General features: G+C 40.1%; 1 protein-coding gene across 5 annotated transcripts in view; it reads right to left on the bottom strand.

Moving 5' to 3' along the window:
* IARS1 (isoleucyl-tRNA synthetase 1) overlaps positions 1 to 19965 on the bottom strand; it is an 80423-nt gene that overhangs the window by 28630 nt on the left and 31828 nt on the right. For all 5 annotated transcript variants that reach the window (XM_070459465.1, XM_070459467.1, XM_070459463.1 and 2 more), the window contains 10 exons: positions 14132 to 14254; positions 13554 to 13645; positions 12859 to 12957; positions 10580 to 10706; positions 9259 to 9332; positions 8657 to 8851; positions 6079 to 6165; positions 4313 to 4396; positions 3064 to 3208; positions 1580 to 1700 (listed from right to left, as the gene is read on the bottom strand). In XM_070459465.1, the coding sequence (XP_070315566.1) occupies positions 1580 to 1700; positions 3064 to 3208; positions 4313 to 4396; positions 6079 to 6165; positions 8657 to 8851; positions 9259 to 9332; positions 10580 to 10706; positions 12859 to 12957; positions 13554 to 13645; positions 14132 to 14254 (1147 nt within the window). The remainder of the gene's footprint in view (positions 1 to 1579; positions 1701 to 3063; positions 3209 to 4312; positions 4397 to 6078; positions 6166 to 8656; positions 8852 to 9258; positions 9333 to 10579; positions 10707 to 12858; positions 12958 to 13553; positions 13646 to 14131; positions 14255 to 19965) is intronic.

Here is a 19965-nt window from a genome sequence, read left to right as displayed (position 1 = left end):
GCATCCACTACTGAAGCCTGTGATTCCTTGGACCTGTGTGGTGTCTGTGGAGGGGTAAGGCCACTAGATATCCCCTCAAGACAATCTCTCAGGCCTGGGAGCAATACATTTCTACAACAAACAAGCCTTAAAATTATATTTGAGAAGTAAAAAGAAACATTTATTTATCTATTGCTCTGCCTCTCTCTCAAAATTTTTATAAAATTTCCTCTATGTTTAGAAAACCACACACCTATGGTCAATTAATCTTCCACAAATGAGACAAGAATACACAATGGAGAAAAGATAAGTCTCTTCAGCAAGCGGTGTTGGAAAAGCTGGAAATCACATGTAAATCAATGAAATCAGACACTCATTTACACCATACACAAAAATAAACTCAAAATGGCATTAAGACTTAAATTAAGATATGATACCATTAAACTCCTACAAGAGAACATAGAAATGGGAATAAATACAAATGGGATGTAATCACACATAAGCTTTTGCACAGCAAAGGAAACTATGAATAAAACAAGACAATCTGTGGACTAGGAGAAAATATTTGCAAACAGTGTGACTAACAAGGGCTTAATTTCCAAAGTATACAAACAGCTCATACGAAAAAAAAAAAGGGGGGGTGTGGAGAATGGGCAGAAGACCTAAATAGATATTTTTCCAAAGAAGACATACAGATGGCCAATAGGCACATCAAACCATGTTCAACATTGCCAATTATCATTTACATCAGTCAGAATGACCATCATTAAAAAAGCCCTCAAATAACCAATGCTGAAGATGATGTGGAGAAAGGGAACCTTCCCCTACACTGTTGGTAGGAATGTAAACTGGTAGAGCCCAATGGAAACTGTATTGAGGTTCCTTAAAAAACTGAAATCCTAACTTGAAAAGATTCATGCACCCCAATGTTCACTGCAGCACTATTAACAACAGCCAAAACAGGGAAGCAACCTAAAAGGCCATCGACAGAAGAACAGATACGGAAGATGTTCGTGTGCACACACACACACAGAGGAATGTTACTCAGCAATAAAAGGAAAGAAATAATATGAAATAAAGCCATTTGCAGCAACATGTATGGACCTAGAGAATATCATACTAAGTCAGGAAGAGAAAAACAAATACCATAAGATATCACTTATACGCGAAATCTAAATAAAATATCATACAAATGAACTTATTTACAAAATGAAACAGACTCACAGACATTTAAAAAAACAAACAAACAAAAAAAAACCTTACAGTTACCAAAGGGGAAATGGGATGGGGAAGGGATAAATTAGGAGTTAGGGATTAACAGATACAAACTGCTATAAATTAAATAAACAACAAAGTCCTATTGTGTAGCATAGGGAACTATAATCAAAATCCTATAATAAACCATAATAGAAAAGAATGCGAAAAAGAAAAAAATATATATATATCTGAATCATTTTGCTATACACCAAAAACTAATGCAACATTGTAAATTGACTATTCTTCAAAAAAAAATTTTTTCCCCATGTTTATAAAGAAAAAAAAATTTTATAATTACTCTAGAAATCTTTATTCCTGGGAGGAAGGCCGAAAAGAGACATACCTGCCATTTCAGTCTCAAAGAACCCAATGAGCGACTGCATAAAGGACAGGATCCACCGGTCTGTGATGTTGGTACTTTCTTTAACCATGTTCTCGTTGTAAAGGAATTCCATTTCTTCTTCCTAGAAGTGACAATTATTGAAACTTTTTGCATACATGGGGGAAACCACTGTAAGGAAACGAACTCTTTAAATGATTTAAACTGAAAGAACTAGCCAAACAACAACAAAAAATCACAAAATACAGACTCTATGGGCAATCTAAATTTCTGATTCTTAGCAGTATTTTCCAAGTAAGTGCTAAATTTGGAATGTTAAGTCCTCAATTAATGAAATACATTTCTGAATGAACTAAAGAGAATTTAGGAACATTTTTTTAGGAAAAAATTTTTCCTATCATCAAAGGGTAATTATGAATTAAGAAATATTTCAAAATGCTGTCAGTAAGTATAGTGTTTAGTTACCTTAAATCTGAGGAAGGATAGACAGTAAAACTGGGTAGGAATGGATAACTATCTATAAGCTGAAAATGAATACTAGGAGTTAATATCTGTGCTTAATTTATTTTACCCAGAATGCTCTACTTACCTGCTGCTTTTTCCTTTGCAAATCCTCCTTGATCCTTAAGGCCCACTTCACCTGTCCCTTCTCAACAGCATCACCATCAGGGTGGCAAGGCAGCAACCACACTGACTCTTGCCCTGATTTAAGCACCCAATGCTGTAGTCTCCATCTTTTTGCTATGCCCAGATGAGCCCCAGGGATCAGTGGTTTAACCCAGTCTGTTTTCTTGAGTTCCACACAGGCAAAGGTCTGCAAAGTAGACCCACTTCATGACTACTGGCCTGAGAGGTGATGGGATCAAAAAGAAGAACAACACTAGGGCCCGGAGAAGACCCTGTTCTTCCTGGGGGTCATTAGCAGACCAAGATGAACCAGAGGCAGCAAAACATATGGGGACTTCTCAGGGGATGCTTCCCAAGTCAGCAGGTAACTGCTCTGAGACACCTTCATGTATATCACAACCATTGTTTTTCATCCCTGCAACTCAATGAGAATTTTTCTTGGAGTCTCAGCCCAAATGCCCTCATGAAGTGGCCTTCCTTGACCACTCAGAGGCAGCAGCCTTTACGAGGCACTCACTATGACAGTAGCTGACTCTTTACTTACTCTCTCATCATGAATTTGGCTGGCTAAATGAATATCAAATGCAACTCATCTTAAACAGGTGAAGCATCTGTGTCTGGCAGAGGTGAGCATCTGCCGAAATGGCAAAGCTCCAGTCCTGTTCTCCTGGGCTCAGCACAGCCCCCAGACAACCGTTGCACCTTCACCTATGGCCTCTCCAATGGCTCCGAGCCGCCCCCCACCATGGGGCCTGCTCAGCCGAGTCTCTCATGGAACTCCACCTCACAGCTCAGCCCCGACTATCTTTTGCAAACCTCTATCACTGGGGCGGCCCCCGCTCCCAGCACTGCAGCCCTACCTTCTGCAGCCTTAGGACGTTCTGGATGAAGAAGCGATAGGCGTTGAACCAAGGGAGCAGGACATCCTTCAGCACATCTCGGACACCCTCCTCCTTAAAGCGGAGGTTTTCTGCTCTCACCACAGGGGAGTTAATCAGGTACAGTCTGGAAGAAGAAAAAACTACACAGAAACGGAATGGAGACAATGAACCAAATGCTACTGACATGTTGATAGGGTAATACCCATATCAGCACTTCTTCTGCAAAATGGGGACATTATAAATACTTTTCAAACAGTCCACTCAAAACTGACAAAGTTCTCACTTTGTGTAAGAGACCTAGAAAATTCTAAAGGGGAGACCAAGAGTGCCGCACCAAAATATGGCACTGGACTGACCTAGAATCATGTCCTGGGCTGGTTTTGGCACAGGCCCCAGAAGCATGGCAGCACCAAGAGGAAGTAACCAGGCCCTCCTCCCAGGACAGTATGTTTAGGCATCACACAAGCATTTTGCCAACATAGAGGGGCTCAGAGGGCAGAGGCCAAGGAGAGTGTTAAACACCCTGCAGGACAGCCTTCAATACAAAGAATAATCAGGCCAAGGTGTCGTCTACGCCAAGATTGAATCTAACAGATAACTGGGGTTGCAGGACACTGAATAAACTGTTCCCAGGCAACATGGGAACTGTGAACATGCTTGCCCAAAGGCCCTGGGTGTGGGTCTCTGTGTTAGTAATAGGAGGATGCAGAACAAGATCTCCGTGGTTCCTTTTAACCTGAGCACTGAAAGTTTATGACTCTATTTCACACAGTATCTTTCTCTAAAAAATTTTCAGTATTAATTTTTATTTGCTCTAGCATAAATGTACCTCATATGGTTATCTGAGGAGTAAGTGCAAATTAGAAATAAATGATATAAGAGAATTTTATTACCAACAAGACAGAGAATCTACAGAAGTGAGGCAGAGGCACCAGCAACTAACTTGGAAGTACCTGTGCTACTCAATAAAATATAACACAGAGTCTCATCTTCCAAAAGACCTCTAGATTTAGAAACATCTTTACAATTTAGAAAACCATCTTGGGGGTTTAAAGTCAATAACATACCATTACAATTCCATGTAACAGATGTGCATTTTTTAAAAACAGCTAACTGTAAACCAAATTAACAGAATGATTAGTATCACTGAAACCATGATTGTATCATGAAATGTCAGATGCTTATGTAAGAGATGACAGATACACACAGATAGAGGACCGGTCTGTACCTGAGGGCATCAGCACCATATTTATGAATGACTGAAAGTGGATCTGGATAATTCTTTTTGCGTTTGCTCATTTTTTGACCATCACTTGAAAAACAAAAGGGAGACATCAATTAAATAAGTCAACATCACAGTTTATATATGGTTACAGATTATCTACAATTTGGAATACGTAAGTGCAAATGGGACACAAGCTACTATTAAGGCACAACAATAAGGCTGTTTTGTTAATATCTGTGTAAGCTTCTTTCAGACTACTGTAGTGAGTAAATGGAGAAGTTTCAAGATAAATGGCAGCAGGACGATATGAGAGTATGACAGTTCAAAAACATAGCTTTTGCATTTATCCCAGAGAAATGAAAACTTCTATTTACACAAAACCTATGCAGAAAAGTTCAGTTTTATTCATAGTTGGCAAACACTGGAAACAACCCCAATGTCTTTCAGCAGGTGAAAGATCAAACTGTGGGTCATCATGGAACACTGCTCAGCAAGGGGAAGGAACTATGGATACATACAACCACCTGAGGGATCTCCAGGGAATTACACTGAGCAAAAAAAGTCAAGCACAAAATTGGATATGAATCCATTTATGTAACATACTTGAAATGACAAAATTACAGAGATGGGCAATAGATTAGTGGTTGCCAAGTGGTGGGGATTAGGGTTGAAGGCTGAACTGGGTGGGGTATGAAGGGGTAGAGTAGGTATGGCTATAAAAGGGCAATAGAGACATCATCCTGTGATGCTGAAACAGGCCCAGTATCTTGACTTGTGCTGGTGGATATAGGAACCTATACACGAAATACTGCATGCAATGGCAAATGAGTGTAACTGGGGAAATCTGATTAAGATTGGTAAACCGAATAACAGCCTGATCTTGACAATGTGCTATGGTTTCAAGAAACATGACCACTGGGGAAACCAGGCAACGCACATACGTGGTCTCTATTAATTTTCACAGCTATAATTCAGTAAGATTTCTATTTTTTTTTTGAAAGCACAGACTGTAGAGGCAGACTGTGTAGGTACAGAACTAGAATTTATCACTCTTTTGCAGTGTAACCTTACTTCTTCTGCACCTCAAATGCCTCAAATGTTGAACCAGACAATTAAAGGACCCTTTTCAAATGGCTCTGGGAGTAAATGAGTAAAGATGTATAAATGCTCAAAACAGGGCCTGGGACAGTGCTAGGTGTCATCCCTCACTTTGAAGGGCACATGAAGCAAGATATCTATGTAAAAGGATTTATTTTCTTGGTTTTGTTTTTACTTTTAATGACTAGAGGCAACAGAAGCAAAGGAAAAAATAAGAGTCCTCCATTATAAGCCTCCAGAACTAATAGCATCTTCATATATTAAAAAGAGGACAACTAAAACTACATTAAAGGACCAGTTCACAGATTAAATAAGAGCTATAAGCAAAAGTACTTTATAAAACTCTAAATGACAAATGTTATTTTATCATTAGTAGTATAATGGGACACATGTCCCCTCCTTGGTCCTCCTCCATTAGGCTTAGTTCTTAATGCAGCCCTTCTCATAAGATAGAGGGATATGTAGAGATAGAATGCTACAGGTGGAGAAGGACAGAAGTTGGATGAAAACAGAAAACAGAAAGAAGTATAAAAGTAGAAGGAAGGAAAGAATAGGAACAAAACTGTGCATTCCTAAATTCCTCTATTCACAGAGAATGGTTAGAGCCAACCAGAAAATGCTGTGAGAACAGAGGAACTGGAACTCATCATTATACAAGGGAGTGCACCTGCCTTGCCAGGACAAGTCCATTCACAATCACATTTTTGAATGGTGGCCGTCCAAAGAGAGATGTGGCTAGCACCAGCAGGGTGTAAAACCTGGGGAAAAAAAAACACACAAAGAAACAGTTTAATAAAATAAGAAACAGAATTCATGCATAGGAAAGAAAACTGTGTTTACTTATTGGACTGAATTTCTATTTTAGGTAAGTAACATTTCTTGATAAGCACTTAAAGCAATGGTTCTTAATCCTGATGATATCAGGATCATCTTGGGAGCAGTAACAATTAAGGACAGGACCCACTGTAGACCAATCATGTTAGAGCTTTTCACTAGGAATTTATTTAAATAAAACTCTGGAGTGAGGTACTGACTCTCTGCTGGGGACAGTACTATCACCTTCCTTGGGGAGCTAGTTGGACAGCCACAGGCAGAGGTGGGCAATGCTGGGTGTTCTCTCAGGACCTCCCAGAAATGCCAGGCTGAAAATCCAGAGACGTATGCTGCCTTTATCACAAGGTCATAGGGGACAGCCTGATGACAAAAGATGCAAAAAGCACTCTTATCCAAAAGTCAAAAGCTAGACTGTAGGAACACAGAAAATGTTTTCATTATATCAGATGTCATTCATGCCATTTATTTGCTAGCTAGATTGTTTCCTAAAAGAACTACATCACACACATGTAAGCTGTCCCAGGGTCATCTAGGACCGGATTTTGCAGCCGAAGAACATCACCAGACACAACTGATGAGGATGGGAGACCAGATGCCTTGAATAAATGATCGGATATCCCCTCCTCTGAGGGCAGGTCAGTAGGACCATAGTTCTTAAGACAGGTTGACCACGCCTGACAGAAGCGGAGGGAGGCAATGTGCACATGTGGACCCATATAACAGCTTTGCACAGTTGCCAGACCTAGAAATTCCTCAGAGAAACAACTTACTGGTGAATCATCTGGCTCTCTCTTTAAGAATAGGAGCTTGTGCGTGATAGCTGTTCCTATAGAAAAATGGACTGAAAGCTAAAAATAGTACATTCCAGAACATTAAGGCTGGAATTCCAACAGTAGAGTAGTAAAGACAGAAAATGACACCAGCATTCCTTAAACACTCCTTCAGAAACATTACTAATAAAAGTATAATAAGAACGTGGGTCAGTCCAAAAACATTGTTTTTTGTTTCTTTTTTACTTCTTAATTTATTTTTATAGAATCTGAGCTGGCTGAAGAGTGTCAGGGTTCAGCAACAGCTCAAGGAAGGATGGAATTATCTGCTGGTCCTCACCTCCCTAGGTCAGGGCGAAGGAGATTTTCTGCCAACAGTTGTAACTCCTCTCAGCTTCCAATCAATGCCCGTGGCTCAGGTAGGGGGATAAGGAGCGAGGAGGGGGAAGCTCCTGAGGCTCCCACATTGCTTGCTTCTCCCTCCTCCCCTTTCTCTTTGCTTCCCAGCAGAGCACAGCTGACCTGAGCCAGCAGTTGGAGGGAGGTGGATGGGACAGAGCACCAAGAGGAAGGGGTCCTCAGCCCAAGGAGGAAGGGACCTAGCGCCCCACAACCCTGCACCTACCCATGGGAGGAGATGACGGGACAACTGGTATTACTGTTAGTGGTCACAACATTTAGTTCCCGCCTGATATCATGGGGCAAACAGGACTTGACCAGGTTATACTGAATCGCAGCCAATTTGCAGTCTTTAGATTATGGCTAAAGACCAAAGTGTGTAAGTCAAAATGATCTATGAGGTCAAATTCATCTCCCAAGCTCTCCCACAGGAGACAGACTGATATCCCCAAAGAGGACAATCTTGTCACCAACAATACAGCAGGGTGGGTAGACAGTCCAGCCAGGCCTCAGACCTCGTGTCAAAGACTCAGATGCAGTTGCAGTATATCTCACTGTTGGAATGGAATGGCTCAAAATGGCTGGCAGGAGCCCCAAAGACATACATGTAACTGTCCAGCATTGTGGCCCACTTTCAGGAAAGCATCAGATAAAACCAGGGTCCTCCTGACCTGCCCTCAGAGGAAGGGGTATTTGTTTGGTCTTAGTTGTAGCACATAGGATCTCTGATCTTCCCTGCAGCATGTGGGTCCTTCAGTTACACAAGCAAACTCTTACTCCCATCATGGGCTTTCTTCCTTTTTTTTTTTTTAATTTTAAATCTGGATCTTTCACAAAGTTAGGAGGCTAGCCTTAATACCTGAGTACATTTTCAACTATTCCTCAATTTTGTAGCAACCTCCCCAATATCTTGTATGTAAATACCCACTAAATATTTCATTAATGATTTGAAGTAAACTAAGAGGGACATATATTGTTTTGTATCACTTAAACTTCCAATATAATAAATCTCTGTATTCAAAAATGTCAAAGAAATAATTCAAACTCTAAAACTACCACAGTAATGTAGTGAGAGATACCTTCTCAAAAGACACTTCTATGGTATGTGGTGGTAAAGCCCAGAGGGCAGGAGCAGAGGCTATCTTATCTGATACAATCTCCCCAGCACCCAGCTGATTAATACAAAGTAAAATACCTGCTAAGTTAAATCAAATCAATAAATCACTTTAAAGAACAAGGAACATACCATCCTCTGGTTTGGTCAATGCCTTCAGCAATGAAGTCTGCAGGAAATGCATCCTCAAACTCCCTCTTGTTTTCAAATGGATAATGAATTTGAGCATATGGCATGCTGCCACTCTCGAACCAACAGTCAAACACTTCAGAGATGCGATGCAACAATCCCTTTCCACAGCGTGAAGGAATGGTCAAATGGTCAATGCTGGTAAACAAAGAAGTAAATGAAGAAGTAGCTGCTTCAATTAATTTTAAGCAAAACAGAACATACAGTTTAATTGCCAAAAGGAAACATAATGCTCTCACAGCTCTCTTATATGCATCTGCAAACAGAAATACTGGCAATTATCACAGGCTTTCAGAAAGTGTCATCAGTGCTCAGTCTGGAAGGTTATATATATTAAAGTCTCCTGATATCTAACTCAAGGACAGACACCACCTTTCCTCAATATGACATGAATCATCAACAGCAAAGTAATTTAGCAAACTAGTGTTTGAATTCTACATGGAGCTCTATGATCTGTAACAGAAACCATGTCTTAACAGGCTAAGACCTAGCCCGATACTCTCTGAATGACAGAACTGAAGTGAATCAAACATGCAGAAACTGACCTCTCTCTGTGGAGATCTGAGATCTTTGTTCCTGATAGTTCTTCCAGTTCTGCTATTGACCCAATACATACTACCTGTCAAAGATAAAAGGCCTCAGAGTCAAAGATCACATGTAGTTAATTTATGTAACATTTATTTTTAGGTTTAGAAACCTTTCATCTTCACAACAGTTATCATCAATGTGGCTCCTAATCAAAGACTGTAGGAAACTGTCTGAATAGGTGAGCAGACTTCAATTCTTTGCTACCTATCCCTATATCACAGAAATTCCCGAAATAAGAGAGCATTTCACAGCCATCATCTCAAGTATTTCTTGAGGATTTACTATGTCCAAATCTCTGCCAAAAATAATAAGCCTAAGTGAAATGCCTAGACTATTGCTCTAAGGCATCTGGGTTTATTCCTGGCACCTGAATTTGGCTTTTTAATCTAAACCTTCTCAAGTCAAAGTTGGAACTAATTTATTGTGTATGAAGTGGACCAAATAGTCAAGATTAAAAGATATTAGGATTATGTTCATGCAAGAAGGCTGGGAAAGGAACCTGGCAGGGGCTATTCATAATGGGGAGTCATCAAACAGGAGTCAAGTTCCTGACTTACACCAGCAGGAGCTGCTGTAGTTCACACCCAGAGGACATCTGCTATCTAATAACACACAAAGCCTTCTCTTTCTCTGCCCTTCCCGCTCAGTTCTGAAAAGCCCTCTGATTCAGTTATTTCACTCTTGCCTTTCAGGTCCCAATCAGAGATTTACTGAGGTCCCTAGGCTGTGGCTCCTCATAACCATTCTAATGCTCTTAGTATTCAACACAGGAAATACATCTATATGTCTGTTATTATTTATTTACACACACACATACAAACATTTGATTTTATAGACTAAAGGTCTGTAATCCTCTGTTAATTTTTTTTAAGTTGTCCTTTTTATCACTAAAAGCTTGTTTCAATATGCTGCCACTTAGAGCAGGGCATGGAGTCTTCTCTGTTCATCAAAAACTCAGAGGAAGAAAAGAATCTAAGTAACACAAGATAAACAATGTGAGGATTTCCCAGAGACAAATACAACTTGCATTCTTTGCTTTTACACAAAGGAAAATTTAAAACTATATTTAATTAAAGTAAATATAACATAAATTAAAAACATATTCTTATTTATGTCATGATTTTAGGAAGGAATAAAGAGAGAAAAAAAAACTGATGAAATAAGAAAGGAATGAAGTAATAAAGAAACCATATTCTTTTACCCCACACTGAGATATATGAACGAGGTGCTTCTGCAAAAATCAAGACAAGGATACACTGCCCTCCTGCCTTGCCTCACCTCCTCGAAGTCACTGCTGACCCACAGTGGGATAGGAGTGCCCCAGTATCTGTTTCTGGAAATTGCCCAGTCACGTGCATCTTTCAGCCAATTTCCAAATCGCTTTTCTCGCACAAACTCTGGAACCCTGCAATAAACAGATCAGATCACATCAAAACATTAGTAAGTAAACTTATAAAATTACATCTGCATAAGTCTTTGTATTATCCTTTGTGAAACTAACACTCTGGAATCTGTGCACTCACTTCTAGGAGAATGTTTTCTACAAGGACAGTACCAAAAAACCCACAGTGCTTGTTTCTGCTGTGAATTCATCCCCGGGAAGATGCTCTGTAATATGAAACTCCACAGCACATAAGCTTCCCAGTCCTGCTCTCCAACTGCAGGACTGCTGCAATTCTTTACCTGATCATCCTGATCCTACTCAGACTAGTCTTCCAGTCAACCACACAATAGTACTTTTACTAAAAGTCACTAGGTAAGGGCTCCTAATCTCCTATAAAGTAAGAGTGCGAACGAGTGGGGCTATTTGCAGTTGGTGGGCAGCTGCCTCTCCAGGCTCACCTGCAGCCCTTCTGCCACTGCACTTCAGGGTCCAGCAATAAGGCAAGTTCCGCAGAATGTAGCTGCTTACCTCACTGCCTCAGCCTGTGCCAGCCCTCCACTTTAACCTTCAACTTGCCACCCTCCTTCCTTTCGTCACCCCCTTCCCCAAGGTTCCTACAGCTTCTGACTGGTAAATGACTCCTTATTCTTTAAGGTTCAGCTTTGCAGAAAATCTTGCCAAGCTCAAGGCTGAGTTAGGGCACCCTTTGGCTCCAAAATATCCTATATGCTCAGGCACTGCAATTAACATCCTAGGTCAGTTTATAGGCCTGTACCCTCTCCCCACAATTCCCAATGAGGCAGCCACACTAATATTCCATACTGAGCACTCCAACAGGAAACTAAAAGGTAAAACATGAAAAAAACTACTTTCTCTTGAGAAATCAGGGTCAAGTTACTAAGAAATATACAATTTCCTCTTACTGCAAAGAGATTCTCTCCATTCTTCCAAAGTCAAATGCACTATTTCTTACTTTCCGCAAGAACTTCTTGGGGGAAGTAAAAAATAGTGACTACCCTCAAAACTCTCAGTGAAAAAATGTTCTTCTGGAATACAAAGATTAAGACTTATATCATTTTTGCACCTACAGTGTACCTGCTCTGTCACCCAGTCACGTCCTACTCTTTGGGACCCCATGGACTGTAGCCTAGCAGGCTCAGTTACCAAGTTAACTGTTGACTACTTCAGTGCCTGTGTTCAGATAACCCTTATTTTTACTTAATAACGGTCCCTAAGTACAAAAGCAGATAACCCTTATTTTTACTTAATAATGGTCCCTAAGTACAAAAGCAGTGATGCTAGCAGTCTGGATACTCTTACTGTGCCTAATTTATAAATTAAACTTCATCACAGGTATGTAAATATGTACAGGAAAAGCACAGTATATAAGGTATAGAGTTCAGTTGTTGTTTCCTCACTAAGTTGTGTCCAACTCATGACCTGTAGCCCGCCAGGCTCCTCTGTCCATGGATTCTCTAGGCAAGAATACTGGACTGGGTTGCACTTCCTTCTCCAGGGGATCTTCCTGACCGAGGGATCAAACCTGTGTCTCTTGCACTGCAAGCAGATTCTTTACCACTGAGCTACCAGAGAAACACATTTAGGATTCAATACTATCTGTGTTTTCAGACATCCACTGGGGTGGTCTTGGAACATACCCTCTATGGCAAAAGGGAAGAACTACTGTAACACCTCTCTGCAGTGTAGATGTTAGCTGAGAACAACAAGGATTCTATCCTTGCAGTGTTTATTTATGGAGCCAGGGTACACAAGCCATCACCGTATTTTAGGAACTCAACAAGGGTCAAAAATAAAGTATTAAATGGCTTCTATAGTACCTCCACTGATAAATTTTTATCTTGAAACTGATTATCACTGAAAGCTAGGGGACCCTGACAGTTTTCCAAAGTCATTCAGATCAAATGAATGGCAACTTCTCATTTTCACTGTGTTAAGAAATATACTCCCCAACATGTCTTATCATGAGAGGGATTCTACTTCTGTTATACAAAATTATTTAAATTATTTTGTGTTCCTGAAGAAACAAAACAACAAATAGCTATTACTGTACAATTAAAGATGGCTTTTAAAATGATTCTAATTTGGAGGAAGTGTAAACCAACACTAACTACATGAGAAAGGACATTGTGAAGACACACATTTAACTGCTCACCAGTAACACAGGGCATTGTTCCTCAGCAGCTGACCCACCATGTGCTCCACCCTAACGAACCAGCTAGGCACTGCTTTGTAAATGAGCGGCGTGTCTGACCTGGGAAAGCGAAAATGCAGAATGTGGCTGGTCAGACTGAGGTATGCAGGGACCCAGAGTAAGACTGATCTTTAGTTTCTTACTCACATCGCCATCATGTATTAGGCCTTCTACTGCAAATACAAGTGTCTATGTCATCTCCCTCCACAATAGGTGGAAGGTAAAACTTAACAAGAGAAGAACTGTAGTTCTGCTTGTGAGACAGCTGTCTAAGAGATGATGTCAACCTCAGCAAAGAGGAAACAGGAATGAAACATGATGCCACTGAACATTCCATTTAACCCACATCTTCACAGTATGATGTCTTATATCACATGACAGTTCTCACAAATTCCATTAGAAAATTTTAGAGATACATCTCATCCTAGAGAAATGTGATCTCAACACAAAAGATAGTGGTATAGATCTATTTTTCTAACACCTAAAGATAAAATAACTATATATGTGAATTCATAAAATTCTCATTAAAACAAAAATGAAGTTTTCAAACATTAACTCGAAAGGATACAAATGAGATAGGAACCATGAAGTGACGAAATGGGTACACATATCAAGTATATTCACAAATCTGAAGCTCTCGCTATATTTCATCTCACCTCCAACAGAAAGGGTAGCTATGGGTGAAGGTGCTGGCAACAAGAAGTCGACCTTGTTCCTTTAGAGTCTTGATGATATTTTTGTCAGCATCCTATTTTTAAAAAATTAAAATCTAGCCATTAAAATATCTCACATACTTACTAATGCAATAAAATTAGGTATATTACTAAAATCTGTTATTTTGTTTCCTTTACTGTGAATAAAACACATAAATAACAAAAGTATTAAAAAAAATACTTGATCTACATTTCAGCTATTGTGTAACATTAAATACTTTTTTAAAGTATGTTCCAGACCATTCAAGGTAATGAAATTTTCAATTAGCAGTGATTACCTCAAGGTCACAAAGCTGCTTCCTTAGTCACAAACTAGAGTTCATTTTTTCTGATTCCTACCCTTGAAATTATAGCATGCATCCTCTGAAGATATTAGACCTTGGAAGCAGCTGATCTAATTTTATATGCTGAAACAAAACAAAACCAACCTCCTGGGGGAAAAAAAATCTCAGATACAAAAGCTATTTAACAAAACGAATTAATAAAAGAAGTAGGATGAAATAAGCCACATAGATACAAACCTTCACATACTGTCCAGCAAAATCTGTCACTTCCGCTGTAAAACAGCCCGAGGCATCCACAGGGCAAATAGGGAGAGAGTCTTTCTGAATGATGTTGAAATCCATACAGACCCGATAATCATCCTAGGGAAAATGAGAAAGTAGGAGGAAGGGAAGTACAAAACAGTTAAGTGTGGATGTGGCAGGAGAGAAGCATGTGAGGCAACAGATTTACAGAATTTTTCAGTATTCTGACTTATAAATGTAACCAACTTTTCTTATCCTCTCAACTGAAGTTAACTCAAGGATCATTCAGAGAATCCAGAGCCCTACAGCAGCATTTTAGATCTGATAGAGTGCCTGAAGAATGATGGATGGAGGTTTGTGACATAATACAGGAGACAGGAATCAAGACCATTCCCAAGAAAAAGAAATGCACAAAGGCAAAATGGCTGTCTGAGGAGGCCTTACAAATAGCTGTGAAAAGAAGAGAAGCAAAAAGCAAAGGAGAAAAGGAAAGATATACCCATTTGAATACAGAGTGTCAAAGAATACCAAGGAGAGATGAGAAAGACTTCCTCAGTGATCAATGCAAAGAAATAGAGGAAAACATCAGAATGGGAAAGACTAGACATCTCTTCAAGAAAATTAGAGATACCAAGGGAACATTTCACGCAAAGATGGGCTTGAAAGGACAGAAATGGTATAGACCTAACAGAAGCAAAAGATATCAAGAAGAGGTGGCAAGAATACACAGAAGAACTATACAAACAAGATCTTCATGACCCAGATAATCACGATGGTGTGATCACTCACCTTGAGCCAGACATCCTGGAATGCAAAGTCAAGTGGGACTTAGGAAGCATCACTACGAACAAAGCTACTGGAGGTGACAGAATTCCAGTTGAGCTATTTCAAATCCTAAAAGATGATGCTGTGAAAGTGCTGCACTCAATATGCCAGCAAATTTGGAAAACTCAGCAGGGCCACAGGACTGGAAAAGGTCAGTTTTCATTCCAATCCCAAAGAAAGGCAACGCCAAAGAATGCTCAAACCACCACACAATTGTACTCATCTCACATGCTAGTAAAGTAATGCCCAAATTTCTCAAAGCCAGGCTTCAACAGTACGTGAACCATGAACTTCCAGATGTTCAAGCTAGATCTAGAAAAGGCAGAGGAACCAGAGATCAAATTGCCAACATCTGCTGGATTATCGAAAAAGCAAGGGAGTTCCAGAAAAGCATCTATTTCTGCTTTATTGACTATGCCAAAGCCTTTGACTGTATGGAAAACAACGAACTGTGGAAAATTCTTCAAGAGAATACCGGACCACCTGACCTGCCTCTTGAGAAACCTGTATGCACGTGAGGAAGCAACAGTTAGAACTGGACATGAAACAACAGACTGGTTCCAAATAAGGAAAGGACTCAAGGCTGCATATTGTCACCCTGCTTATTTAACTTATACGCAGAGTACATCATGAGAAACGCTGGGCTGGATGAAGCACAAGCTGGAATCAAGATTGATGGGAGAAATATCAATAACCTCAGATATGCAGATGACACTACCCTTACGGCAGAAAGCAAAGAAGCCTCTTGATGAAAGTGAAAGAGCTCTAATAAAAATAAATGAAAAAAAAAAGTGAAAGAGGAGAGTGAAAAAGTTGGCTTAAAACTCAACAATCAGAAAGCTAAGATCATGGCATCTGGTCCCATCACTTTGTGGCAAATAGATGGAGAAACAGTGGAAACAGTGAGAGACTTCATTTTGGGGGGGCTCCAAAATCACTGCAGATGATGACTGCAGCCATGAATTAAAAGACGCTCACTCCTTGGAAGAGAAGTTATGACCAACCTAGACAGCATATGAAAAAGCAGAGACATTACTTTGCCAACAAAGGTCCGTCTAGTCAAAGCTATGGTTCTCCCAGTAGTCATGTATGGACGTGAGAGTTGGACTATAAAAAAGCTGAGTGCCAAAGAATGGATGCTTTTGAACCGCGGTGTTGGAGAAGACTCTTGAGAGTCCCATGGACTGCAAGGAGATACAACCAGTCAATCCTAAGGGAAATCAGTCCTGAATACTGTGATGTTGAAGCTGAAACTCCAATTCTCTGGCCACATGATGCAAAGAACTGACTCATCTGAAAGACCCTGATGCTGGGAAAGATTGAAGGTGGGATGAGAAGGGGACGACAGAGGATGAGATGGTTGGATGACATCACCGACTCAACGGACATGAGTTTGAGTAAACTCCGATAGTTGGTGATGGACAGGGAGGCCTGGCGTGCTGTACTCCATGGGGTCGCAAAGAATCAGACACAACTGAGTGACTGAACTGAACTGAACAGCACGGTAGGAAGCGAGATCAGTCGTCCCAGCCATTACCGCACAAACCCCTAATAGAGCAGAGTATCTACTAAGTAAGAAGAAAGATGACATATGTGAATATATTAGAACAAAATCAAATTTGATTTATAAAAGCAGCATGTATACACACATACATGTATACACAAAGCAGAAGAACAAAGAAATATAAGTCATGTTTAGTACTGGACAATGCTTGATGTGCTTCTGGATTTGCATCCTGTCAAGGAGTGCTGAACATATGATAAGACTTACCGAAATTCAGATTATCCACTTTATGGGAATTCCCCAGAAGTTCAGTGGTTAGACCTTGGTACTTTCACTGCTAGGGCCCAGGTTCAATACTTGGTTGGGCCACTAAGATCCTGAAAACTGCAAGGCTCAGCATATATAATTAACTAATTAAAACAACCCCCTGCCCCAAACTATTCACTTTACAAATTAACACGGGTCCCAGCCAGCCTGGGTACACCATGATGCTTTAGAAGTATACTTTGAACAATGTTAACAATAATCCGGGCAAATAGTTATAAGTGCTGTATCAGACAGTGCTCTGAACACCTGACCACATTTACATTAGCTTATTTAAACCTTTACAACAATCCTGTGAGGAAGGCAGATAGCTGTACTAGGTTTTCACCATATGCTCCCCTCAGACAACCTAGGAACTATCTCCATTTTATGAATAAAGAAGCTGAGGCACAAAGAATTAATCCAGCTGCAAACTGGCAATGCTCAGATTCAAAAGCAAATAGCCTGGCTCCAGAGTCCAAGGTCTTTACCTCTTTGCTATGCTGCTTGAAATCTAAAATTAAAGGGATTATCTAGACTAAAAGTAGAACTACACCCTAGTTTGACTCCAAAATAAGCTGGAAAGACAGTATGGTTCCCCCTGGGCCTATGTTCAATTCTCGTTACGCTGAGAGGCTGTCTGGTGTGAAGTGACATGTGAATGTGCTAACAGCAAGGGAAGTGACATCCTGGTCATGAAGAGGACCCTGAAAAAGAAACTAAACAGCACAGACAGGGCAAGCCCCAAAGCCCAGCATTTTAAATCATTTAGTATAGAGCAAACAGTCCTGTACAACTCAACTAGCTAAGAGCAGCATTCCTGAACGGAGCCAGAATGATACTCAACATGGTCATGGAGAAGTCCACAGACTCTGCAGAGAGATTATACAGTACTCTGTCCGGCTAAGTCGCAACATGGAAAGTCTCTTGGAAAACATCTACCAAGTTCAAAGGCTGAAATTTAAAGATCCGATCTTCTATAACATTAACCTGCCTGGCATTTAGAACAGAGAAGACACCAAGCAGTTACCTCTTCATTATTTATTATCAGTGGAATAACCACAACAGTTGACTCTAAAATTATTATGAATAACGGAAATTCGATCAGTTTCCAAAACTCAATAAATAGTATTATCAGGAATGTTTCCTTTCCATTTAATTTGAATACTGACCAAGAATTGGGTAATATTAAGCAACTATTCCTTTCATTTGATATAATGGCACAGTGGCTATGTTAAAAATCAAAGTCATTATAAGTCAGAGATGCATATAGAAGTACTTGCAGATGAAAGATAAACGTGAAGATTTGCTATAAAACCCTCCAACCAAAATAAAAATGGTGTTGGGGGAAGGGAGACGTAATGATAAGTAAAATGGAAATTCCAAACTGTTGATGATTAATTTTAATGATTAAAGCAGCTGGATGACATGAATCTAAGAAATTACTGTATTTTCGTAACTTCTGTGTATGTTTGAACATTTCCATAGTAAAAATCCCAGCAAAGGTTTAGTATGGAAAAAAAAAAAAAAGACCAATAGCGACCAACAAGCTTCACTGCCTCTCTCACTGACAAAATGATCAAGTCAAAAGGAATTTGTTACGTCCCCAGTAGGGCCTACACTCCCTGCAGTGAGTGGACACACTCTTATAAATGTCAGGTACTGTGCTAATGCTCTAAATGGATGATTCCATTTAATCCCCACAAGTTACCCAGATAGGCCGGTACTACCACTGCATGTCACACAGGAAGAAAAGGAACTCAAGACAGGCTAAGTTACTTACCTACAGATGGCCTGTTAGTGGCACAGGTGGCCTGTTAGTGGCAGGGCTGTGAGTTAAAGTGTGGTTTAGTTCTAAATGTGTGCCCTTCATCCCTATGCTCTTTATAGTTTTATTCATACACAAATTACATTAAAAAAAAAAATTACCCTGGGAAAGACTAGAGAGCTCTTCAAGTAAATGAGAGATACCAAGGGAACATTTCATGCAAACATGGGCTCAATAAAGGACAGAAATGGTAGGGACCTAACAGAAGCAGAAGATACTAAGAAGAGGTGGCAAGAATACACAGAAGAACTGTACAAAAAAGATCTTCATGACCCAGATAATCACGATGGTGTGATCACTCACACTTACCTAGAGCCAGACATCCTGGAATGTGAAGTCAAGTGGGCCTTAGGAAGCATCACTATGAACAAAGCTAGTGGAGGTGATGGAATTCCAGTTGAGCTATTTCAAATCCTGAAAGATGATGCTGTGAAAGTGCTGCACTCAATATGCCAAATTTGGAAAACTCAGCAGTGGCCACAGGACTGGGAAAGGTCACTTTTCACTCCAATCCCAACAAAAGGCAAAGAATGCCAAAGAATGCTCAAACTACTGCACAACTGCACTCATCTCACATGCTAGTAAAGTAATGCTCAAAATTCTCCAAGCCAGTCTCCAGCAATACGTGAACAGTGAACTTCCAGATGTTCAAGCTGGTTTTAGAAAAGGCAGAGGAACCAGAGATCAAATTGCCAACATCCAGTGGATCATCAAACAAGCAAGAGAGTTCCAGAAAAACATCTATATCTGCTTTATTGACTATGCGAAAGCCTTTGACTGTGTGAATCACAATGAACTGTGGAAAATTCTGAAGGTGATGGGAATACCAGACCACCTGACCTGCCTCTTGAGAAACCTGTATGCAGGTCAGGAAGCAACAGTTAGAACTGGACATGGAACAACAGACTGGTTCCAGATAGGAAAAGGAGTACATCAAAGCTGTATATTGTCACCCTGCTTATTTAACTTATACGCAGAGGACATCATGAGAAATGCTGGGCTGAAGGAAGCACAAGCTGGAATCAAGATTGCTGGGAGAAATATCAATAACCTCAGATATGCAGATGACACCACCCTTATGGCAGAAAGTGAAGAAGAACTAAAGAGTCTCTTGATGAAAGTGAAAGAGGAGAGTGAAAAAGTTGGCTTAAAGCTCAACATTCAGAAAACTAAGATCATGGCATCTGGTCCCATCACTTCATGACAAATAGATAGGGAAACAGTGGAAACAGTCGCTGACTTTATTTTTCTGGGCTCCAAAATTATTGCAGAGGGTGACTGCAGCCATGAAATTAAAAGATGCTTACTCCTTGGAAGGTAAGTTATGACCAACCTAGACAACATATTAAAAAGCAGAGGATTTAGCCC

The sequence above is a fragment of the Odocoileus virginianus genome, chromosome 31, assembly GCF_023699985.2.
Source record: "Odocoileus virginianus isolate 20LAN1187 ecotype Illinois chromosome 31, Ovbor_1.2, whole genome shotgun sequence".
Lineage (NCBI taxonomy): Eukaryota > Metazoa > Chordata > Mammalia > Artiodactyla > Cervidae > Odocoileus > Odocoileus virginianus.
This window is presented reverse-complemented; position numbering and strand designations above follow the sequence as displayed.